Source organism: Ovis aries, chromosome 9, assembly GCF_016772045.2.
Source record: "Ovis aries strain OAR_USU_Benz2616 breed Rambouillet chromosome 9, ARS-UI_Ramb_v3.0, whole genome shotgun sequence".
Taxonomy (NCBI): Eukaryota; Metazoa; Chordata; class Mammalia; order Artiodactyla; family Bovidae; genus Ovis; species Ovis aries.
In genome coordinates this window covers 77756964-77783935 of record NC_056062.1, presented here as the reverse complement: position 1 = coordinate 77783935, position 26972 = coordinate 77756964, and the positions used below count along the sequence as shown (strand labels likewise).

General features: G+C 35.6%; 1 protein-coding gene across 27 annotated transcripts in view; it reads left to right on the top strand.

The window, feature by feature from the left end:
- The window catches only part of VPS13B (vacuolar protein sorting 13 homolog B), a 784482-nt gene that overhangs the window by 380345 nt on the left and 377165 nt on the right, over nt 1-26972 (top strand). For all 27 annotated transcript variants that reach the window (XR_006060874.2, XM_060393910.1, XM_042254441.2 and 24 more), the window contains exons 24-25: nt 12761-12981; nt 26740-26943. Coding sequence is in view for 26 of the 27 variants with exons in the window: in XM_060393910.1 (XP_060249893.1) it covers nt 12761-12981; nt 26740-26943 (425 nt within the window). In the remaining variant the exon portion in view is untranslated. The remainder of the gene's footprint in view (nt 1-12760; nt 12982-26739; nt 26944-26972) is intronic.

The following is a 26972-nucleotide window of genomic DNA, read 5'->3' as shown; positions in this document are numbered from 1 at the left end:
ATTGATTTTTTTTTACTATGTATTAAATAATGATGGATCTAAGAATTATTTTGTGCATTTGAATTTATGACACTCAACCTCAGATATATTTTAACTTAATTCTGCTAAATTATAAAATAATTATTTGAACATAGTTCTGTTCTCTCTTCCTTTCTGTTCATACAAATATTATGTCTCTATGTGTCGTAACCCAGTAGTATAGTTTTATTTTCATTGTCCTATGTGATTAACTGCTTTTTTTTTGCCAGTCTCCAGTTTGTTTTCAGTGAGAGCTGCTCCACTTGTAGATGTATTTTTGATGTTTGTTGGGGAAGGTGAGTTCAGTGTCCTTTACTCTTCCATCGTGTTTGATATCCTCCTCAAATACCACATTTTTTAATTCATCTATTGATAGACCTAAGTTTTCTTCTATATGTTGGATATTGTGAATAATGCTCCTCTGAACATTGGGGTACACATATCTTTTTCTAGTGGTCTTGTTGTTTTCATTGGATCAATACCCTGAAGTGGAATAGCTAAACTGTGTGGTGGTTCTGTTTTTAATTTTTTGAGGAGCTTTCATACTATTTTCCGTAGTGTTTGTACCAATTTACATTCTCATCAACAGTGCACAAAGGGTTCCCTTTTGTCTGCATCCTCCCCAGTACTTGTTATATATTGTCTTTTTGATAATAGCCGTTCTGACAGGTGTGAGATATCATCTCGTTGTACTTTTGATTTGCGTTTCCCTGATGGTTAGTTTTGTTGAGCATCTTTTCCTGTGTCTGTTGGCCATCTGTATGTCTCCGTTGGAAAAATGTCTATGCAGGTCCTCTGCCCATTTTTTAAAATTAGATTGTTTTTATGATAGAGTTACTTGAGTTGTTCATGTATTTTGGATGCTGTGGATTCTCAGTTTCTTGGAAGGAATGTAGCCTTGGATTGTTCCAACTGTTTGACATTTAAGCTTCTTTACTGAAGTTCTTGACAGTGTGTATTTTTTTTTTTTAAATGACTTCTAGCCCTCATTGATAACTTTGTAAACTTTTACTGATTCCTTTAATGCCTTTCCACTCCCTATAAAAGCTGTTAGAGACCAGTTTCCCTCCAGGCTCAGATGTTAAAGAATCTGCCTGCAGTGCCAGAGACCTGGGCTTAATCCCTGGATTGGGAAGATCCCCTGGAGAAGGAGAAGGCAACCCACTCCAGTATTCTTGCCTGGAGAATTACATGGACAGAGGAGCCTGGCGGGCTACAGTCTATGGGGTCACAGAGAGTCCGACAAGACTGAGTGCCTAACACTTTCACTTTCATGGTTTTCTCAAGGTTATCTGATTATTTCCCCTACCCAGCATATAGACTCTTCATTACGTTAATGAAAGCATTTACCACTTCCCATCCAAACAGGTTCCTGATGCAGGACCTTTATACTTAGTATTCACCTTGTAGAATATATTTTTTTCTAAGTAACTTCATGCCTTTTGTCTCTATGGAATGTCATTTTTTTCTGAGTGGCTTTTCTGGACTATCCTATCTTAAAGTGGCAGCACTCCATTCTATTATCCTGCTTAATTGTTTGCAGAACATCTACAACTATTAAAATACTGTATTTCATTAAGATATTAGTTTATTATTCTTTCCACAGCTAGAATGCAAGCTCCATGAGAATAGTGAGGCTATATTGTTCACTGCTCTCTCCCTAGGTCCTTGAATATTGTCTATTTTTACATTTAAAGTTGCTTAGCCATGTCTGACTCTTTGTGACTCCGTAGACTATATAGTCCCTGGAATTCTCCAGGCCAGAATATAGGAGTGGGTAGCCTTTCCCTTCTCCAGGGGAGCTTCCCAACCCAGGGATCAAACTCAGGTCTCCTGCATTGCAGGCAGATTCTTTACCAGCTGAGCCGTAAGGGAAGCCCAAGAATACTGGAGTGGGTAGCCTGTCCCTTCTCCAGGGGATCTACCTGACCCAGGGATCGAACCTGGGTCTCCTGAATAACAGCTGCTGCTGCTGCTGCTGCTAAGTCACTTCAGTCATGTCTGACTCTGTGCGACCCCATAGACAGCAGCCAACCAGGCTTCTCTGTCCCTGGGTTTCTCCAGGCAAGAATACTAGAGTGGGTTGCCATTTCCTTCTCCAATGCACACATGCATGCTAAGTCACTTCAGTCGTGTCCGACTCTGTGCGACCCCATGGACAGCAGCCCACCAGGCTCCTCTGTCCACAGGATTCTCTAGGCAAGAGTACTGGAGTGGGTTGCCATTTCCTTCTCCAGAATAACATCTAGTACATATTTATTTCAGTAAATAACTTGTTTAACAAGTGAATCTACCTTACCTGAAATAAGTCTTTAGTCTGCTCTCATTGCTTAGGACCAACCCATTTTTTATCCATTTCTGTCCATCCATCCCTCCCTCCCTTTCTCCTTTCTTTCCTAACTTCTTTCCCTCCTTCCTTCATAAAGTAAATATTTATTGAGTGCATACTATATCCTATGCACTATGTTTTTAAGTAACTTGCTTCAGAAATGATGTTTCTTACTTAAATGCTTGTCATATAAAAATTCTAACATTTCTTTCAGCTTAGTTAACAGAATAAACCTGTTACATGGAAATCCAATGAAAGATTTTTAACCCTTGATATTCTTTGATTCGTTTTTGAAATTCTTTCTTGACTTTTGGAATAACCACTTGCCTTGATTCATTTTCTGTGAATAATTGATGCTTTTTAAAAATCTCTTTTGTGGGTTCTTTTCTCTATATACTTTGTTCTTCACATGTATAGCTTTACTAGATATTCTCATCTAGATCTATACTTAACCTATCACCTTTTCACTGATGGTTTACAAGTCTATAAGATTTTCAAATATCTGACTTCTTTGTTTCTTTTTTATATCCTTAGGTATCTATTTGACCTAGATTGTCCGTCAGCTGGCAGTGAAAACATTATGGAATATTGTGTTAGAGAGTAACAGCTATTTTCAGTACCAAACATTGCTCTATTCATTAATTCATAGCTAAGTCCCTGATCACACCTGTCAGTTTTAGCATGCTTTTAAAGGGGTTCACCTGAGCTCCAGAGAATGGAGCTGTATTTGAGGTGCCAAGTTATGGAGAAACATGAACTGCACGGCTCAGGTTTTCCTCCGTACTGTTCCCTTCATTTTGAGATTCTTCACAAATTCATTGATTCAGACTCTTCGTTTAGAATTTGGAATAGTTGTTTGAACTGAAAGAGTATGTCATCCATGAACTTCTACCTTTCAAAAAAAGTATTTAAATAGTAATACTAAATAATAAAAGGAGTGAAATTTATCAAGGCTTTACTTTTTATATTTTTACAAAATACTTTTTTCCCATTACTTTACTCATTAGTCTCGTCTTTCCTTTTGTCACTAAGTTCATTCTTTTACTATAGTGAAGTAGTCCTCTCAACTCCTGTGAACGGAAACGGCATGGGTTGGCTTAGTGCTTCACGCGGAAACAGGAAAGGATTTAGGAATTAGAATTTCTCCTCTAAACAAGAAGGGGTAGTTAGAGCGCTCATTCTTACTGAAGTCTCTGGTGCGAAATCCAGCTCATTCTTCTGTGCAGGAAGAATTGCAGGTAGTATTATCATGTTCTGTTGCACTCAAGAAACCAGTTTATCAACTTAAGTAGATTGATATGGCTACTGTTAAGTCAGTAATGTAAAATGAACACACACATGTGTATCATTTGTCCCTAACAAATACTTATTTATTAGGAGAGTTAACATAGCAAATCTTTTATATATTAGTCAGTCTCGGTTTTCATCTAATAGCAGCAAACAGTTCTTTTGTAGAAGTCTTCGGAAGGTACTAGTTTCAGCTCAAATTGACTAAAATGACTGTGTACTATGTGTTGTGTTAAGGAAAATGATAAATGTATTCACCATTTAGAATGTCTGTTGTAAATCTTTTAAGTATTTTCATTATTGTTGTAAATATAATGTATGTATCTGAAAATGTTTTGAAAAATGAATCATGTCTTAAGCATGTCTTAAGTTTGAGAGTACAGTGTTGGTAAAATACATATTCAATTAAATAGCTTAATAAAGGATAATTGACTATTCAGTTATTTAAGAAAAAGCTAACATAGAAAACAACCAGCTAACCATAGAAAATAATACCCTATATTTATTTTTAAGTTATAATCCATATATCACTGAGTGTTGAGACCAAAGAAATATTTTATGATAATGCTTCCTTAATTATGTAGTTGTCTTTGTATAGTAATAAGTGAGGTGAGGCTTGCCATTAGTTAGTGGTAAATCGCTTTAGAAAATACAGAGAATTGTAATATCTCTTGACAACCTATATAAACTGAGGGTATATCTTGTTAGTTGACCATATGACCTTAAATAAACAGAACATTGCTATAATTTTGACATTTCTTTTTAAACTATTAAGTAGTTACTAATATATTAATTGCTGGAAGGACAGTGTGAAGCTATGAGATTGTTTTAGTTTTTTAAAAGTAATAATTGTTCTGGTTTTGCATTGTTTATAATTGCAATCTTAGGTTTTAAAGACTTAAAAAATAACAAGTATTATATGTCTTTAGTAATGTAATGTTGATGGTTAACTTATTAAATCAGTAATAATTTTCAGAAATGAATAGTACTTAGCATTGAATGCTTGGGTTTCTAGATGTAAAGAAAATATCTATCAAATTTGAAATGAATTATCTATTTTTTCATTATTTAGTAATCATGAGGTATTTTTTCTTTTCTTTTTTTAAAAAAAATTTTTATTTTTACTTTATTTTACTTTACAATACTGTATTGGTTTTGCCATACATTGACATGAATCCACCCCGGGTGTACATGCGTTCCCAAACATGAACCCCCCTCCCACCTCCCTCCCCATAACCTCTCTGGGTCATTCCCGTGCACCAGCCCGAAGCATGCTGTATTCTGCATGGGACATAGACTGGTGATTTGTTTCTTACATGATAGTATACATGTTTCAATGCCATTCTCCCAAATCATCCACCCTCTCCCTCTCCTTCTGAGTCCAGAAGTCCGCTCTACACATCTGTGTCTCTTTTGCTGTCTTGCATACAGGGTCATCATTGCCATCTTTCTAAATTCCATATATATGTGTTAGTATACTGTATTGGTGTTTTTCTTTCTGGCTTACTTCACTCTGTATAATCGGCTCCAGTTTCATCCATCTCATCAGAACTGATTCAAATGTATTCTTTTTAATGGCTGAGTAATACTCCATTGTGTATATGTACCACAGCTTTCTTATCCATTCATCTGCTGATGGACATCTAGGTTGCTTCCATGTCCTGGCTATTATAAACAGTGCTGCGATGAACATTGGGGTACACGTGTCTCTTTCCATTCTGGTTTCCTCGGTGTGTATGCCCAGAAGTGGGATTGCTGGGTCATAAGGCAGTTCTATTTGCAGTTTTTTAAGGAATCTTCACACTGTTCTCCATAGTGGCTGTACTAGTTTGCATTCCCACCAACAGTGTAGGAGGGTTCCCTTTTCTCCACACCCTCTCCAGCATTTATTGCTTGTAGACTTTTGGATCGCAGACATTCTGACTGGTGTGAAGTGGTACCTCATTGTGGTTTTGATTTGCGTTTCTCTAATAATGAGTGATGTTGAGCATCTTTTCATGTGTTTGTTAGCCATCCGTATGTCTTTTTTGGAGAAATGTCTATTTAGTTAATCATGAGGTTTTAAATATAAATTTTATATTTTTAACTTGCATTAGTTTATACATGCAATACATTTCACATTTTCTAATAGAAAGCAATATTTTCTTCTAAATGTAGAAATTTGGTTACAGAGCAAATAAAATTATACATTGCCCATTTTTATTTCCTTTTCTTCCAGGCATTTCAGCAGTTCCCTTCTGCCAGGAGAATTGATTAGGTTTTCTATTTTTTAAATGCCTTCATTACTCAGACATTCCCAAAGTTTAAATTAACATCGTGTAGAATTAAAGAAAGTCTTTGATCTCAACTGTCTTTAAATCAATTTAATGCTAAGTGATTTGGGGAAAAAGTGTCAGCAGTTCTGGCTTATTTATATTTGTAGAAAACAGTGTATCCATTTCCAAATTGTTAACCTTTGCAATTAGCAATAAGATATTCCTGATTCCACTAATCATATTTGAAATAAAAATCTACCTCAGTCATACTGTATTGTTGGACATGGGGAAAAGACATAAGGAGTAGAGGAAGGCACTCCTCTTGTTGTTTTTGTTTCTAAAGATACTTGATGAAGGTTATGAGAGGAAAGAAAACTGAGAGAGTGTCTCAAATATTAACCAACTTTCTTCATTTTCCATATTGATATTTATAAGATTATTTACCTAGGCACAAAGTATATACACTTTTTCGTCTGTATAACTAGTCACTGTTTGGTGATGCCAACATTGATAATAAGATTGTCGAAATGTACATATGTAGGTTTTTCTTCTTCTTTTTGTTTTGCTCTAGATAGTGCTTTCTTTTGTTATCCAAGTTCAGTTCAGTTCAGTTCAGTCACTCAGTCGTGTCCAAATCTTTGCGACTCCATGAATCACAGCACACCAGGCCTCCCTGTCCATTACCAATTCCCAGAGTTCACTCAGATTCACTCACGTTCATCGAGTCAGTGATACCATCCAGCCATCTCATCCTGGGTCGTCCCCTTCTCCTCATGCCTCCAGTCCCTCCCAGCATCAAAGTCTTTTCCAGTGAGTCAACTCCTCGCATGAGGTGGCCAAAGTACTGGAGCTTCAGCATTAGCATCATTCCTTCCAAAGAAATTCCAGGGTTGATCTCCTTTAGAATGGACTAGTTGGATCTGCTTGCAGTCCAAGGGACTCTCGAGAGTCTTCTCTAACACCACAGTTCAAAAGCATCAATTCTTCGGCGTTCAGCTTTCTTCACAGTCCAACTCTCACATCCATACATGACTACTGGAAAAACCATAGCCTTGACCAGACGGACCTTAGTCGGCAAAGTAATGTCTCTGCTTTTGAATATGCTGTCTAGGTTGGTCATAACTTTTCTTCCAAGGAGTAAGCATCTTTTAATTTCATGGCTGCAGTCACCATCTGCTGTGATTTTGGAGCCCCCCAAAATAAAGTCTGACACTGTTTCCACTGTTTCCCCATTTATTTCCCATGAAGTGATGGGACCGGATGCCATGATCTTTGTTTTCTGAATGTTGAGCTTTAAGCCAACTTTTTCACTCTCCTCTTTCACTTTCATCAAGAGGCTTTTAGTTCCTCTTCACTTTCTGCCATAAGGGTGATGTCATCTGCATATCTGAGGTTATTGATATTTCTCCTGAGAATCTTGATTCCAGCTTGTGCTTCCTCCAGCCCAGGGTTTCTCATGATGTACTCTGCATAGAAGTTAAATAAGCAGGGTGACAATATACAGCCTTGACGTACTCCTTTTCGTGTTTGGAACCATTCTGTTGTTCCATGTCCAGTTCTAACTGTTGCTTCCTGACCTGCATACAGATTTTTCAAGAGGCAGGTCAGGTGGTCTGTATTCCCATCTCTCTCAGAATTTTCCACAGTTTATTGTGATCCACACAGTTATCCAAATCGGTCCTTTATTTTATGCTTTGTGTTGTGCAAAATCAGCAATGTGTGATACTATGTAAGAAATCCATACCATGTAATTTTTATAATTTCACTTAGTTTTAAGTTACTATTATGTAATCAAGTCCCCCTTCCCAGTTGTTGACATGTATCACATAGTCTTACATTGAATTTTATTTATTAATTTTCTCCTAAAGCTTTGTCATATTCACTCTCTTTTACATTATTTTGTACGAAGTAGTTCAGTATTTGACTTATCATTTTTCTGAGAATTAATTTGTCACTAGTCTTTTCTCTGTTGATAATATAGACGTTTTACAAATTCTCACAGAAATGGAATTTTCAGCCTTCTTTCTTTTTCTTGTTCTTTAGACAGTTTGTTAGACATTTTCTGAATTCTGCCAGCAATAAATAGTTTTTCTGAAATAATCTGGAAAGCCTCAGAATAGTATATGGTCCTGGTCTATCATGGTCTGTCATATTCTAACAACTCCTCATACAGTATATTGCCAGTGTTGTAAATAGATGAGGTGCTTTTATTTATTTATTTTGTGTGTCTGTGTTTAAAAGGAATATTTGTGCAATAATGATGTGTTATGTTTTGGTAATTTTTTCATAGTGATTAATTGTGAGAATGTTTGTCATTACACATTAAGATCTTATAGGTAAAATGTGCTTTTTAAAATAGATTATCTGCTTGCCAAATAAATGAATGTAAAGTATTACATTAAAAGGCTCTGTTTAAAACTTAGAGAATGATATACCAAATTTCAACTTATGGTCCGATTCCAAAGAAGAAGCAGACACATATCTAAGATAGTACCAGTGTCATTTGGAATCCTTTTTTTCAGTTTCATGAGTTTAAATGTGGTGTTTTTTTAATCCAGCATAATCATCATTTAGCATTTCTTGGATAACATGAAATTTGAAAGACTATATATAGCTCTCTACCAATTTTAAAATATGTAGCCTGAAATAATTCCAAAATATTTTAAGACAAATTTGGCAAAGCGTTTATTTTGTAAATAGCATGGAAACTTGTGTAGATTTTTAAGCAATTTCAGAATTAGTTACAGATGATTTAAAGTTGGTCATTCTTCTTGAGGGCAAAATATTTTAAGTCTTAAGAGAGGCGGAGTACCACAGTGCTAACCACACATTATTATGCAGTTTTCATCGTTTCCAGTCAAATTATTGTGGACTGCTGTGTAGCTACAATTATATTATTATTCAAGTCTCAACTTCAAAGTTTCCAGGTTTAATATTATTAGCTTCTTGATTAAGACATTTTGAATGTTCAAACCTACGAGAATCTATCTTGTAGTACCCCTTCAATATCACCATTCACAATTCAAATGCATATTTATATTTTTAATATATATATCTAGAACATGATCTACTTAGTTATTCATTTAATCTTTTCTTTTTCCTTACCAAAAGAATAATATGAACCTAAAAGTACAGTGTGATCCTAGTTTCAACTCTGTGTACGCATGGCCAACACTATAAGGGAGGAAAAAAAGGAAATAGAACAATGGTAATAGTGTATATTCCTGGGAGTGGCAAGATGGAAGGTGAATTATGGCTGGTTTTTATTTTTTTTCCTTTATATATTTTCTAAGTTATTTTCAGTGAGGTACTAGTACCTCTCTAATTAGAAGATAAATTTGTTTTGAAACAATCCAGATACTTAAAGTCTATATTATCCTATCTCTGTTGACAAGTCTTGTTTAACTATGCTAAAGCCTTTGACTGTGTGTATCACAACAAACTGTGGAGAATTCTTAAAGAGATGAAAATACCAGCTCACCTTACCTGTCTCCTAAGAAACCTGTATGCAGGTCAAGAAGCAACAGTTAGAACTGGACATGGAACAACAGATGAGTTCAGAATTGAGAAAGAAGTACATCAAGGCTGTATACTATCACCCTGCTTATTTAACTTGTATACGGAGTACATCATGGGAAATGCCAGGTTGGATGGAGCACAAGCTGGAATCTAGATAGCCAGGAATATCAACAGCCTCAGATAGGTACATGATACCACTCTAATGGCAGAAAGTGAAGAGGAACTAAAGATTCTCTTGATGAGAGTGGAAGAGGAGAGTGAAAAAGCTGACTTAAAACTCAGCTTTCAAAAAACTAAGATCATGATATCTTGTCACATCACTTCATGTCAATTAGGGGAAAATGTGGAAACAGTGACAGACTTTATTTTCTTGGGCCCCAGTATAACTGCAAATGGTGACTACAGCAATGAAATTAAAAGACACTTACTCCTTGGAAGGAAAGCTATGACTAAAAGGAGAGACATCACTTTGCTGACAAACATCCATATAGTCAAAGCTGTGGTTTTTTCAGTAGTCATGTACGGATATGAAAGTTGGAGCATAAAGAAGGCTGAGTGCCAAAGAATTGGTGCTTTTGAACTGTGGTACTGGAGAAGACTCTTTGAGTTCCTCCAACAGCAAGGAGATCAAACCAGTCAATCCTGAAAGAAATCAATCCTGAATATTCGTTGGAAGGATTGATGATGAAATGGAAACTCTAATGCTTTGGCCACCTGATGCCACCTGACTCATTGGAAAATACCCTGATTATGGGGAAGATTGAGAGCAGGAGCAGAAGCAGGCAGCAGAGGATGAGATGGTTAAATAGACTCACTGACTCAATGGACATGAGTTTCAGCAAGCTCCAGGATATAGTGAAGGATAGAGGAGCCTGGGAGGCTACAGTTCATGGGGTCACAAAGAGTTACAACTTAGCAACTCAACAACAACAACATACTAACAAGTTTTTCAGAGTCAAAAAGACAGTCATATGAACATATTTTCCATCAAATTGCCATCCTAGTACTCAGTTCAGTTCAGTCGCTCAGTCGTGTCCAAATCTTTGCGACCCCATGAATCGCAGCACACCAGGCCTCCCTGTCTATCACCAGCTCCCGGAGTTCACTCAGACTCACGTCCATCGAGTCAGTGATGCCATCCAGCCATCTCATCTTCTGTTGTCCCCTTCCCTGCCCCCAATCCCTCCCAGCATCAGAGTCTTTTCCAATGAGTCAACTCCTCGCATGATGTGGGCAAAGTACTGGAGTTTCAGCTTTAGCATTGTTCCTTCCAAAGAAATCCCAGGGCTGACCTCCTTCAGAATGGACTGGTTGGATCTCCCTGCAGTCCAAGGGACCCTCAAGAGTCTTCTGCAACACCACAGTTCAAAAGCATCAATTCTTCAGGTCTCAGCTTTCTTCACAGTCCAACTCTCACATCCATACATGACCACTGGAAAAACCATAGCCTTGACTAGACCGACCTTTGTAGGCAAAGTAATGTCTCTGCTTTTGAATATGCTGTCTAGGTTGGTCACAAGTTTTCTTCCAAGGAGTAAGCATCTTTTAATTTCATGGCTGCAGTCACCATCTGCAGTGATTTTGGAGCCCAAAAAAATGTCTGACACTCTTCCCACTGTTTCCCCATCTATTTCCCATGAAGTGATGGGACCAATGTATATAAATATTATAATACAAGTACACTTTTAAATTCTATTTCATGAAGCACTTTACTGGTAGCCACAATTGTAAAAACGATGGTTTTGTCTCATTAATTTATACTGACAGTTCTTTTCTCTGATAAATTTTTAAGAGAAAAATTTAAAACAACAAAATATTGCTCTTAACCTTGAAATGTATGAGTACTTATTTTTTAAAATCAAGTATATACGTGTGTGTATATATATATACATATATATACATGTATATATACATGTATGTATATATCCTTTTATACATATGTAAGGGTATTCAACTGAAGATGTAAATATGCATCCTGAGTTTTAACCTGCAGAGACTTCTGATTCAGTAGGTCTGAAGTGGAAACCAGGAATCTATATTTTATATCAGCATCTGCATGATTCTGATGCAGACATTCCAACAGACCATAGTAAATTGTTTATTTATTTATTTTTTATTATTCTGCAGTCAGATCATGGGCCACGTTTAGTCCATTTTCTTAATTTAACACGTTTTTATGGTCTCCAAGGTACATACATCCCAGGAGTTACACTGTGCAACCCACTAGTAAACCAGTAAGGGAATACAAAGTTAGAACTTCACTTCAGTTCAGTTCAGTTCAGTCGCTCAGTCATGTCCCACTCTTTGCGACCCCGTGAATCTCAGCATGCCAGTCCTCCCTGTCCATCTCCATCTCCCGGAGTTCACTCAGACTCGTGTCCATCGAGTCTGTGATGCCATCCAGCCATCTCATCCTGGGTCATCCCCTTCTCCTCCTGCCCCCAATCCCTCCCAGCATCAGAGTCTTTTCCAATGAGTCAACTCTTCGCATGAGGTGGCCAAAGTACTGGAGTTTCAGCTTTAGCATCATTCCTTCCAAAGAAATTCCAGGGCTGATCTCCTTCAGAATGGACTGGTTGGATCTCCTTGCAGTCCAAGGGACCCTCAAGAGTCTTCTCCAACACCACAGTTCAAAAGCATCAATTCTTCGGCACTCAGCCTTCCTCACAGTCCAACTCTCACAGCCATACATGACCACAGGAAAACCATAGCCTTGACTAGACGGACCTTAGTCGGCAAAGTAATGTCTCTGCTTTTGAATATGCTGTCTAGGTTGGTCATAACTTTTCTTCCAAGGAGTAAGCATCTTTTAATTTCATGGCTGCAGTCACCATCTGCAGTGATTTTGGAGCCCCCCAAAAATAAAGTCTGCCACTGTTTCCACTGTTTCCCATCTATTTCCCATGAAGTGATGGGACCGGATGCCATGATCTTCGTTTTTTGAATGTTGAGCTTTAAGCCAACTTTTTCACTCTCTTCTTTCACTTTCATCAAGAGGCTTTTAGCTCCTCTTCACTTTCTGCCATAAGGGCTTGTGTTTATATTTTTATCACCTTCCTTAATTTCTATTTTTTTTCTTTTATAATGTAACAATTATTGATATAGTAGTATATGGAATAAATACAAATATTAAGAAGTAACCCTTCAATAGCATGTGAACTATTTAACATGTTGGTCTGTGATACAATGTATGTTTTTTATGGTGCCATATTAAGTGTTTTCTATTTTAAATATTGATAGTACATAATATTTGATAGTAGATAATATTGATAGTAGACACCTTAATATCAAATGACAGTTAACTATATTTTTGTATGTCTGCCTCCCTCACCCCTTTTGTCCCTATTATCAGGTGATGCTTTTCCTTGGACAATCAGCTTGCATCATTTCAGCATATACACCCTTTTTGGAAAACAAGTGACACTTTGCCTAGTGGAACCCATGGGTTGTACCTCTACACTAGCTGTTACATCCCCAAAATTGCTTGCTACAGGACCTGATATGAGGCATTCATTTGTTGTCTGTCTGCATGTTGACCTAGAGTCACTTGAGATAAAATGCTCAAACCCCCAGGTAGGTACATTTGATTTATGAAAGGAAATTTAAAATAACGTGATTTAAAAACAATTGTTACCCATTTTGTTGAAGGGTTTCTTTTCTGTTAAGTGTCCTAAATTATTTTTAACAAGGCCATCAAGATCAGAATGGTTAGATAAAGTATTGCTTTGAAGTTCTCTCAAGTTTTGTAATTTAAGCTTTTCTGAAAATGTAATGGTGGCAGCATAAATGCATTTTTTGGCTGATGGAATGAAATCAGTTGCAGATGTAAGGTTTTTGAACAGTGAAGAACTACTTTACTGTCAGATTGGAAGAGTCTGTTAAAGTGATCACGTGTAATTTCTAATCAGATTCTCACTCAGAGCTTCATTTGCTCAACATGTAGTATTTTTATTTTAAATCACTGTTGACTGTTTAAAAAAGGCATTTTGTTAATCATTTAACATTCCAGTTGGAATAGGGCAAACACATATATTTGACAGTTTTATAATTTAGTATGAGCTCAGGTCTCCTGAGTTTGTACAAATTATTAATTGCATACAGTTTAATACTTGTTTATTTGACCTAAGCAAACACTAGTATAATTTCTACTCAGATTGTCAATGTTGAATAATATTTGAAATTATGTTTTTAAAACAATGCTTTAAAAAATTTTATTGAATTTGACAGATCAGTGTTGATAAATCTTTGTTTATCCCAGCATTAGTAGTTACAAGCCAGTTTTAAAAGTGTCTTTCTTTTAAATTAATTAATTAATTTTTTAAAAAAAGTCACAATATTATATTGGTTTTGCCATACATTGACAGGAATCCACCATGGGTGTACAGGTGTTCCCCATCCTGAACCCCCCTGCCACCTTCCTCCCCATCCCATCACTCTGGGTCATCAAAAAAATAAGTGTCTTTTAAAGTCGATTCAAATATTATTCTGTATTTTATATAGCCTTATTACTGATACCATTCTCCTTCTTTCTCCTCTTCTCTTTGTCTCACTCCACATACTGAATAGTAAACATTTTGGCTTAATTTTTATATATATTTGTGCATTTTGACAAAATCAGACCTGCTAATATCTTGGTGATGACCTTATAAAAATGCATATCTTTAGAATTATGAGAAAGCAGATATATTAAACTAATAGCTTATCCAGTATTACAAGACTAACTTCTTTTATAATCAGGGAGGACTGGCGTGCTGCAATTCATGGGGTCGCAAAGAGTCGGATATGACTGAGCCACTGAACTGAATAAATTTCTTTGAACATTAGTAAATACACCAGTTTAATAGCCATTTGCCATTCTATTATGACTCATAGTGGAATAAAAGAGAATAATTATGAAATGACTTACCCTCTCAAATTATTCTTTGAATGCTGCTTCTGATGGTTCTTGAAACTCACTTCTAGCAGAAGGAAAACTTCTTGGTTGAGTTTTGTCCCCCATAAAATATATGTTGAATTCCTAACATCTAGTATCTCATTGTTGTGACTTTATCTCTTCATTGGATAGAGATAATCAAGTTAAGGCAGAAGTGAATGGAGAAGGAAATGGCATCCTACTCCAGTGTTCTTGCCTGGAGAATCCCAGGAACGGGGGAGCCTCGTGGGCTTCCGTCTGTGGGGTCGCGCAGAGTTGGACATGACTGAAACGACTTAGCAGCAGCAATCAAGTTAAAATGAAGTCCTTAGGGTGAGCCCTCATCCACTGTGATTGATATCCTTATAAAAAGGGGAAAATTAGAATTAGATAAACAGAGGAAGTTGATGTGAAGATACAGAGGGAGAGTGCCTTGTGAATGGAGACAGAGATTGGACTGATCCAGCTGCAACCCAAAGAACAGCAGAATTGCTAGCTACAATCAGGAGAACAAGAGGCATGAAGGAATCTTCTGAGTCTCAGATCATGGTCCTGCTGATACATTGTATAGGGATTCTCTATATCTCCAAAACCATGAAACTATAAATTTCTGTTGTTTTAAGCCACTCACTTCTTGATACTTTCATATGCCAGCTCTAGCAAGCAGATTGTCGAGAGACAGGTTCACTTTTGTTAGATCCTTTATCATAGAAGGCGGTAAATAGGGAAAAATAGATTTAGCTTAGTTCTATCATAGTAACAGAAGCCCACCTTGGCCTATCTATCCTATTAATTATTTTTGTATATTCCAGGGGAAAAAAAACAAAAACTAACAATATAAATTGATGTTTCCAATTTATTTTTAAAATAATTATATTGCAAAAAGGACTTAAAAACAGCTATTGAAATTTTCTTCATGAGGTGTAAAGGAAAGAAACACTGAATGAAAAAGGTAAGAATTCATAATGGAGAAGTAAAGTATAAAAACAAATCGGATTTGAGAATTGAAAATACAATATATGAAAAAAAAAATACCGTCTAAGGTTACAGGTGGTCTGCATGTGACGGAAGAGTCACTGAACTTGAACACGGAGCGTAGAAAGTATTGAATTTGAAAAACAGAAAAAAAAAAGATACTTTAAAGAATATCAAAGCTTAGTGAATGTGGGAAAAAACGTTCAAAAGATATGTAATTGGAATTCCAGAAGGTAAGGAGAAAAAGCTGGAACCAGAAAAATATTAACAAATAATTGTCCAAAATTTCAGAAAGAGGTAGGCTTTTACATATTCAGAAAGTTCACTTAGTCTCAAGTTTATCTTTGAGGATAAAGTCAAAGGAAAACCTGTTTGGAGACATTGTGATTAAAATACTGAACCAAGAAAGATACAGTTTTTAAAAAATCTTGACTGCAGCTACAAGAAGATACATATCTATATACCTTAACAATGATTTGAATGACTGCAAATTTCTCATTAAAAATGATAGACAACAGAAGACATTGGAACAATATATTTAAAATGCTTACAGAAAAGCACTCTCAAGCCAGTGTGTGTCCACAGAAACAAAAGTGAAATAAAGACACTGTAGATGAGGAAAAACGAAGAAAATTTGTTACCAGCAGCTCTGCTTTACAAGAAATACTGAAGGAAGTTCTATATGTTAAAAGGGAATGATACTAGATGAAACCTTGAATCTTCAGAAATAAAGAAAACCACCGAAATAATAAATAGCTTGATAAATCTTTTTAAAAAGCTGCTTTAAAAAAAATACGTATGACTGTTGAAAGCAAACATATAACACTGACTGCTAGAGCTTTCAATGTATGTAGATATAATATACAAGAAAATTTCATCATTAAGGGAACTTATAGTGGTTTTTAGATTTCTAAATATCTCATGAAGTGTTACAGTGTAACTTTAGATTGTGCAAGTTTTTATGTATATATTTTAGTTTCTTAGTGAAGTGAAAGTCGCTCAGTCGTGTCCAACTCTGCGACCCCATGGACTATACACAGTCCACGGAATTCTCCAGGCCAGAATACTGGAGTGGGTATCCTTTCCCTTCTGCAGGGGGTCTTCCCAACTCAGGGATTAAACCCAGGTCTCCCACATTGCAGGTGGATTCTTTACCAGCTGAGCCTAAAAAAAAAGTAAAAATACAGAGATATAGCCAAACACCAATAAATAAATTAAAATGAAATACTAAAAAAAATTCAAATCTAAAGAAAAGAAGACATGATAACAGAGTTACATAACACAGGGTGGAAATAGTAAACAGAAAAATAAAATTACAGGGCTGAACCCGGTTGAACAAGTGTTATTTTAAAGGTTATGATCTTAACTGGTGGAGTGTTTGACCAGGATTCAGCAGATTAAGGCCTGCAGGCAAATTAGACTACACCCACATTTTTATGTATTGTCCAAGAATGCCATCATACTGTGTGTGCATACTAAGTTGCTTCAGTGGTGTTTGACTCTTTGCGACCCTTTGGATCATAGCCCACCAGGCTCCTCTGTGCATGGGATTCTCCACACCAGCAGTACTAAAGTGAGTTGCCATGCTCTCCTCCAGGGGATCTTCTGGATCCAGGGATCAAACCCATGTCTCTTACATCTCCTGCATTGGCAGGTGGTACCACTACAGCCACAGAATGAAGTAACAGCAAGGGAGAACACTATGGCTTAAGAAATAAAGAATGTTTACTATTTGACCATTTACAGAAAATTTACTGATCCCTGGTCTAGCTCCTCCTGATAGAGTAGTAATAAAGCAGCACTCTAGTATACATTGCATAACAGAGAAACACTTGAAATATTAAGGAACAGAATATTTACATGCATAGGAAAACATACAAACAGTATAAGAAAGATGGATTTGTTCATTTTAATATCAAATAAAATAGACATAAAGGAGTGTTCTCAGAGATAAATGAAATGAAAGAAAAATAGAATTAAAGGAAAAAATAGGCAATTCTATTCAGTCATATTAGAAAATTATTATCCCATCTCTCTCAGTGATTGTTAAAGAATTAGATGAAAAATAAATAACTGGAGATATAGAAGATATGAAAAATACTTGTGAACCCACTTTCATCTAATTGACATTTATAGAACACTATATTCAACAACCATGGAATTCATAATATTTTCATATATGCATGGTCTCATTGTATGAAGAGGATTAAAATCAGTATATTAACCATAGTCGAATTATATTAGATATCAATAATTAAGAAAACTGTAAATATCTGGACATTAAACAATAGCTCATAAAGGAAAAATATGAGAAACCACAGTTCAGTTCAGTTGCTCAGTCGTGTCTGACTCTTTGCGACCCCATGAATTGCAGCACGCTAGGCCTCCCTGTCCATTACCAACTCCCCGAGTTTACTCAAACTCAAGTCCATCGAGCCGGTGAAACAATATGCAACACTTTAATTGCAAAATATTGTTTTCCACTAAGATCAAGAAAAACACTGGATGCCTACTTTCATCACCTCTATGTCATACTGACCATCTTAGCCATGGCAGTTAAAAAGAAAGAAATACCCAGGCAAAAGAAATAATAAGACTAAAGATGAAAGAAGTAAAACTCTCCTTTTTTTCATATGATCAAATATGTTATAGAAATTCCCCAAGTAAAAAAAAAAAAATTCCCCAAGTAATTAAGAAGCTATTACTAGAACTAATAAACTTATTATGGTTGTAGAAGACAAAATTAATGTCTAAAAACCAATTGTATTTTTCCGTACTAGGAGCCAAAAATTGGAAAATGGAATAATGAATCAGTTCTGTTTAAATTGATGCCAATAAATATACACAAATGAATTTAACAAAACATGTCCAAGATCTTTACCTTAAAAACCACAAAACATTGCTGAGAGAAGTTGAACATCTAACTGGAGAGAGGTACCTGTTTGTAGATTAGAAGACAACATTGTTAGGATGGCAGCTATCCTGAAATTGACCTAGATATTGGGTATAATCACGTTTACAAACCTGGAATGTCAGGCCCATGAATCAAGGCAAACTGGAAGTGGTCAAACAAGAGATGGCAAGAGTGAACGTCGACATTCTAGGAATCAGCAAACTAAAATGGACTGGAATGGGTGAGTTTAACTCAGATGACCATTATATTTACTACTGCAGGCAGGAATCCCTTAGAAGAAATGGAGTAGCCATCACGGTCTACAAAAGAGTCCGAAATGCAGTACTTCGATGCAGTCTCAAAAACGACAGAATGATCTCTGTTCGTTTCCAAGGCAATACATTCAATATCACAGTAATCCAAGCCTATGCCCCAACCAGTAATGCTGAAAAAGCTGAAGTTGAACAGTGCTATGAAGACCTACAAGACCTTTTAGAAGTAACACCCAAAAGAGATGTCCTTTTCATTATAGGGGACTGGAATGCAAAAGTAGGAAGTCAAGAAACACGTGGAGTAACAGGCAAATTTGGCCTTGGAATGCGGAATGAAGCAGGGCAAAGACTAATAGACTTTTGCCAAGAAAATGCACTGCTCATAGCAAACACCCTCTTCCAACAACACAAGGGAAGACTCTACACATGGACATCACCAGATGGTCAACACTGAAATCAGATTGATTATATTCTTTGCAGCCAAAGATGGAGAAGCTCTATACAGTCAACAAAACTGTGGCTCAGATCATGAACTCCTTTTTGCCAAATTCAGACTTAAATTGAAGAAAGTAGAGAAAACGACTTGACCATTCAGGTATGACCTAAATCAAATCCCTTATGATTTTTTGGTGGAAGTGAGAAATAGATTTAAGGGCCTAGATCTGATAGATAGAGTGCCTGATGAACTATGGACTGAGGTTCGTGACATTGTACAGGAGACAGGGATCAAGACCATCCCCATGGAAAAGAAATGCAAAAAAGCAAAATGGCTGTCTGGGGAGTGACTCTTTGTATTCACTTACAAATAGCAGTGAAAAGAGAAGCAAAAAGCAGAGGAGAAAAGGAAAGATATAAGCATCTGAATGCAGAGTTCCAAAGAATAGCAAGAAGAGATAAGAAAGCCTTCCTCAGTGATCAATTCAAAGAAATAGAGGAAAACAACAGAATGGGAAAGACTAGAGATCTCTTCAAGAAAATTAGAGATACCAAGGGAACACTTCATGCAAAGATGGGCTCGATAAAGGACAGAAACGGTATGGACATGACAGAAGCAGAAGATACTAAGAAGAGGTAGCAAGAATACACAGAAGAACTGTACAAAAAGATCTTCATGACCCAGATAATCACAATGGTGTGATCACTCACCTAGAGCCAGACATCTGGAATGTGAAGTCAAGTGGGTCTTAGAAAGCATCACTACGCACAAAGCTAGTGGAGGTGATGGAATTCCAGTGGCGCTATTTCAAATCCTGAAAGATGATGCTGTGAAAGTGCTGCACTCAATATGCCAGCAAACTTGGAAAACTCAGCAGTGGCCACAGGACTGGAAAAGGTCAGCTTTTATTCCAATCCCAAAGAAATGCAATGCCAAAAAATGCTCAAACTACTTGCACAGTTGCACTCATCCCAGATGCTAGTAAAGTAATGCTCAAAATTCTCCAAGCCAGGCTTCAGCAATACATGAACCGTGAACTTCCAGATACTCAAGCTGATTTTAGAAAAGGCAGAGGAACCAGAGATCAAATTGCCAACATCCGCTGGATCATGGAAAAGCAAGAGAGTTCCAGAAAACATCTATTTCTGCTTTCTTGCCTATGCCAAAACCTTTGACTGTGTGGATCACAATAAACTGTGGAAAATTCTGAAAGAGATGGGAATACCAGAGCACCTGACCTGCCTCTTGAGAAACCTATATGCAGGTCAGGAAGCAACGGTTAAAACTGGACATGGAACAACAGACTGGTTCCAAATAGGATAAGGAGTATGTCAAGGCTGTATATTGTCACCCTGCTTATTTAACTTATATGCAGGAGTACATCATGAGAAATGCTGGGCTGGAAGAAGCACAAGCTGGAATCAAGATTGCCGGGAGAAATATCAATCACCTCAGATATGCAGATGACACCACCCTTATGGCAGAAAGCAAAGAGGAACTAAAAAGCCTCTTGATGAAAGTAAAAGAAGGAGAGTGAAAAAGTTGGCTTAAAGCTCAACATTCAGAAAACTAAGATCATGGCATCTGGCTGAAAGAACCTCATGCCCTGAGAATCCCTCTGTACCCAAAATGTAATGAATTTTATCTATGCATTTAATTCCGCTTTTCTTTCTTGATGAGTCCTAATAAACCAACTTCTGTTAAACTGCTACCAACTGCTATATCCAAAATTGATCACAAGATTGTTGGGAACTTTAAGTGAGATATTTATGAAAATAACTTTGCAGGTTCTGAAATGCTATATAAATGACATTTTGATAGTTTAGATTGACTGATATAAAAATTGAGATCCTCTATATAAATTATCTTGAATATCCCTGATGGAATATGGCAGTATTCCTGAAGGGACTAGAAGCTACAAAACCACACAGCGCTTTGAAGAATCAAGTACTCAAAGATTCGTTGCTAACTGCTGACTCTTGTGACCCTGCTAGATAAGCTAGATAAGGGAGGGTTTTTTTTTTTTTTCCTTTCGAATTTTAACAAGTCTTTGACTTAAAATTTTAAACCACAGTATCAAACATGTGTTGAGAGGATAAAGCAATACAACACTGGTTAATACACTGAACCAACGGTACAAGTTTGAATTTGAGACTTTACATGTAGTTTGTAAGTATCCATATAGCCTGTTATATCTCCATATCTCTGGAAATTGCTTCATTAGGAATCTATGAAGGCAAACACATTATGTCTAATCGCTGAAGGATTTACTTGAAAACTCTTTTCAGAATTGGGCTCCCCTGTTGGCTCAGATAGTAAAGAATCTGGCCGCAGTGCAGGAGACCTGGGTTTGATCCGTGGGTTGGGAAGATCCCCTGGAGAAGGGAATGGCCACCCCCACCAGTATTCTTGCCTGGAGAATTCCATGGACAGAGGATCCTGGCGGGCTGTAGTAGATGGGGTCACAAAGAGTCGGACACTACTGAGCCACTAACAGTTTGAGTTTTCAGAAATAAATGTACTAAAGAAATGTAATTTTATTAACAATTATTTTATTATTTTATAAATACTCAAAATCTTTGCAAATACTATTTGATATCCTTGTGTGCCAGATTAACCTAAATTTTAATGGTAAAACATGAGACTCCAAATAAACCTCTTTTTGTGAGTGATTGCTTTAGCCTGTATTCCAGACTCCCTCTGGATTCTGTCAAAATTATAGATGATGACTTGATTTTTTTTCCATTTAGCAGTGCATTTAGCATTTAGCAGATATTTATTGAGTGCTACATATAGGCCAGAAATGAGGGGGAAAGATTAGTAAGATAAACACATGAAGAAGGCCATGCCTATGCACATCATAATCCAACTGTTGAAAGCCACAGATAAAGAACATATCTTGAAGGTATTAGAAAAAGAGAAAAAATGACACATTACATGCAAGAGGACTGAATTTTTATTGTTCACTTACTTCTCATAGGAAACTGTAGGAATCAAAAGATCAACATCATTAAATTATGAAAAATTTTTATAAAGCCTCTCAACTCAAAATTCTAAATAAAAAATATGTAACATTTATGAATGAAGACAAAATAAAAGGAGTTTTTGTATGAAAGAATCTATCACTAGTAGAACTACACTGTAAGAAATCCTAAAGGAAATCCTTCATGCTGAAGGGAAATGAAACCAGATGTTTGAGCAACTTTTCAAATGTTTATTGGCCATTGAGTTTGCTCTTTTATAAACTGACAGTTCACTTTGTTTACATTAATTTGTATTTTCCTAATTATTAATGCAGATGGACAGATTTTCATTGTTTCTTGGCCACTTAATTTGCTCTTTTTATGAGTTATTTCATATCATTTACTTAATTTTTCTGTTAAATTTCTTAGCAGTTTGAAGAGCCTCCTTATATTCTATAAATGCAGACCCTGTAATACAGTTATTTGCTTTAATATTTATGGCATTTTGGGCCAAAAATCTTTAATCTTTCTTAGTGAAGTATACCTATAAAACTTTTTTTGGAGGGGGGTGTCCTGGCTTATAAAGTGTTGCGGGCCCTAAAATACAGACACGTGTTTGTATTATAATAATACGTGTAAGATCCCTAAAATTTATTTTACTCTTTTTATTTTAAGATTAATGACCCTAAATAAACATCTTTCTTATGAGAGGTTTCTCACTAGCTAATCTGGGTTTTTTTTGTTTGTTTGTTTCCCATTTATGTTTTTTTTTTGGAGTACTTCTTATCCTTTTTTGTGCTATGGACTTCTTTGAGAATCTTATAAAAGCCTTTCCCCCGGAACAGTGTATATGTCTACTAAATTTTACATACACTGTCAGAAACTTTGTGGACTTTGGATTATAGCCCAGTGTATACGCTTCTTGATTCTATTCAATTCCTACTTCCATGCCTTTTTTTGTTAGAATGACATCAGAAGTGTTTGCACATACACATTAATTAATTTGGTTCATTATTGCTTAGAGCTCTCAAGTAGTGTATATACTTTAAAATACAGTGCAATCTCTATATGTAGGGCACACCTAAAACAGATTTATTGTCATGTCTGAATTTGTTGTAGACCTTGCATCAGCTGCAGAGACCTAAACTGCCGTGTCAATTCCTAGAACTTATTCATTGCCAATCAAAGCCTTGGACACTATAAATATTTAACCTGGTTGAATCAGAGTATTTGTTCGTAGGAGTGATTTCCATCAACCTTGACTTTCATCTGAAATATTTTACCAGTTACCCCATTTCCTTTAATGTCTTTAGGAACTAGTCTCTCAAACCTTAAAAGCTGTGTTTATTCAAAAATTAAATGAATTCTCTTTAATGTAGAATCTTCTTTAACATAATAAAATTTCAGTTTTCTCTCTACCAATAATTAAATATGGGAAACTAGAGAAAGAATAGATTTTATACTCCTTTCCTATCCATTTATTCAGGTTTTTTTTTGCTCTAAGTTCAGTTTTCACCACAATATTGGAATTTGGCATTACTGTCTAAGAACACAATCATTGAGTTCAGACAAAACTGGATTTGTATTCTTGTACCAAGCATTTTTTAATTTCTCTATGCTTCTGATTTTCAGTTTTATTTTGTAAACAAATAGTGTGACTAAGTGTAATGCTCTGTATGAACAGAGTGTTGTTTGTTTTTTGAGTTTTTTGGCAGAAACTTTCTTTTGAAACTGAATTTTAATGTTTAGTAATAGTCCGTATGCTAAACAAAATAGCCTTTGTAAATATTCACTTAAAGCTCTTTCTTGTTCCACATGGATCAGGCATTGCTTGCTGGAGTTCCATTCCTACTTGGTTTCCATTGACAGTTTATCTATGAATTTTCTTCTTCCTGTTTACCTTTCTGTTTACTCTTCTATCTGACCCTCCTAACATACTTCAAAACTTCTCATGGCCTCCATATTATGTCTTTTTTATTTTATGCACTTGGCTGTTGCTCTTGCTGTTCTTATGACTGGAATGATTCTTTACACCCACTGAAATCCTGTCTGTTCTTTAAGAGTATATTTTCTTGAGCCTTGTCTTTGCCTTTCCAGCCCAGTTAAGTCTTGTTTCTGATTGGTTATAAACTTAAATGAAAAATATATGTGCAGTTAATTTTTAAAGAATGTAATGTTACATTTTATGGTTAATATCTTGCATATATGCAAAGTATTACTGATATTTAATCACCTTCATACATACCCAATATAAAGTTGCCTCCTGTGGTGCTCATTTTTTAGAGAATTTTAAAAAAGTTTTTTTGGGATTTACATAAATACAGGCCTTCCCTTGTAACTCAGTGGTAAAGAATCCACCTGCCAATGCAGGATATGTAGGTTCGATCCTTGTGTGGGGAATATCTGCTGGAGACAGAAATGACAACCCATTCCATATTTTTGCCCAGGAAATCCCATGCACAGAGATAACCTGGCAGGCTACAGTCCATGGGGTTGCAAAAGATTTGGACATGACTGAAGCCACTAAATTATAACAGCATAAATACAATAAATTGCGCATGTTTAGGTTATCTAATTTGATAACATTTGGCTAATGTACCCATGAAATCACCTTCACAGTTGAGATAATGCATTGTCCTCAAAAGTTTCTTTGTGCCCCTTTGTTATTCTCCCTTTCACTCCTCCCCTAGTTCCAGATAATCACTGATACTGTTACTGATTAATTTTCATTTGCTAGAATTCTGTATAAATGGAATCATACAGTTGTGTTCTCTTGCTCTCTCTTGCCTAGCTTCCTTGATTCAGCATTGTGATTTTGAGATTAATCCATGTTTTTGCATGAATCTATAATTTATTTCTTTTTATTGCTAAGTATTTTGTTGTACTGTTGTTTAACTTACTAGTTAACATTTAAGATTTTTCCTAGGTTTAGACTCTTAGAAATAAAACCGCTATGGATAGTTTTTTATAGGTCTTTGTGTGGACATAGATTTTAATTTTTCTTGGGGAAACACTTAGGAAATGGTTCATACATATGGTAGATATGTCTTTTTCAGAAACTGACAAACTGTATTCTAAATTTTGTTTTTTGTCACAGTAAATGAGAATTTTAGCTGCTCTACATCTTCACTGATACTTGGTCTCGTTATACTTTTTTAATTTCGGATGTCTTAATAGGTCGTTAGTAGTAGCTCATTGTGGCTTTTGTGGGTATATTTTTCAGTACAGCTTGAAGGGTATGAGTTGAACATTTATCTTCAGAATTTTTGCCTTATTATTTTAAACCTCTGGATTGAAGAAGCCTGAATTCCGTGATAGTAACTTTCCTCTTTGAAAATAATGATACTTTTCAAGTTTATATCATTGCTTATTTGACATGCTGAATACACAGTATACTTGGTGACATTCATATACAATTATTTAATGGTTAGAGTTAAAGGAAATCAGAAGTAGTGACAATAAAGGCAGCATCATTTCTCTTAAGTAAATATACTTTATGCCCAGAAAAGTATTTAGAAACTGTTTATACTTTCTTTATGCATCAGTTCTAATTATTTAAGAAAAAGTAAAATACTCTTTTTAAAAATTTGGTTTGGAACAAAACGATTTCTTTTTAGAGAGTACTAATGATTATGAAAGCCAAAAGGAATTAAACTTAAAATTTTCTAACTGCTTTTTTCTAGGAATTCTAGCCATTAGATTAAAAAAAAAAAAAAAAAAAGAGCTATGCCCTGAGATTTGAGACTTCCCCACACAAAAAGCAAGAAAAAACTGTAACCCATGTACTGTTTTATATCAAATAAGGATTGACAACACTGTTTTTAGGCATCTGTTCTGCCCACATAAGAAGCCAGCTTTATCATCTGGATGTGTCCTGCGGCTGAAACTTCTTATAAATATGAGAATTTCTTTCTTTCTTTTTTTAATGGCAAGCAGAATATGGTATCCAGCTGTGGATTTGCTTATATATTGTGTTTGCATTTTCCCCCCTAGGCTTCTTTTATACAGTATATGGCAATATGTTGTCATACAAATTCCATGATTAATGCTTATTTATGAAATCTTATGTAAATATCTTAGAACTTAGTCAAACAACGTGCAAGTTAAACAGTTTTTTTTTCTGGATATTGGAATGACAAATCTGAAGGGAATAGTAGGTTGGATAGTTTATGTTCTTTACCTATAGAAAAGTCTCATATAACATTTTACTTTTACTATTCTCTGTTATATCTTTTTTTTTTTTTTTTTTACTGTATTTGCTGGGTAAGAAATCCACTTTCAGATTTATTCTTCAGAAAATAGAGAAAATTTAAAGTATAAATAATTAAAAACTAAGAATGGCAATTATATATTATTAAATAGTCATATATACTAGGATATATTTGATTTCTAATTTTTGATCCTGAGGGCTCTGTTTAAGAGGCATTTATTTGTGATTCTGTTAGTCATTTATTGAAAGAAATCTGTCTAATCATAAGCTGTTGTATTAACATTTAATTTTATTAGTATGATTTTCCTACAAAAATGCTAACTTGCTATAAAATATCGAGTTATAAATATGGGACCAATTTTAGGTATGATTAAATTTATTATATTTGTCTCATTCAATTCATGGTTAAATGTTTAATATTGTATATTTGAATTATTTGTCTCTATATCATCAGAATGGTGGTATCATGATAATATGTATATAATAATTAGAGTATATATTATAGATCATGATAGAGTACTATGATAAATGATTTACTAATAGATTTTTATTTCATGTATTCTTATTTCTGTGGACTTAGTTTTAAGTTTCTCACGTTGAGTATTTTAGTCAGTTTTGACCAGAAGTTAAAAGATTTGTTTTTGCTTTTTATTTTTTTCCTTCTGCTTAGGTGCAGCTCTTATATGAGTTAACAGGTATCATGAATAAAGTCTGGAATAAGATTCAGAAGAGAGGCAATCTCAGTTCTTCTTCAGCTTACCCGGAATCCATGGTGGGGCCTTTCCCTAGCTCTCCAGTTAGAAGCAGTATAGGCACAGCTCCTCTAGATAATAGCACATGTAGCCCATCTGCTGACATTGGAACTACTACTGAGGTAAGTGTTTCTGAAAAATTGTGTTAGTA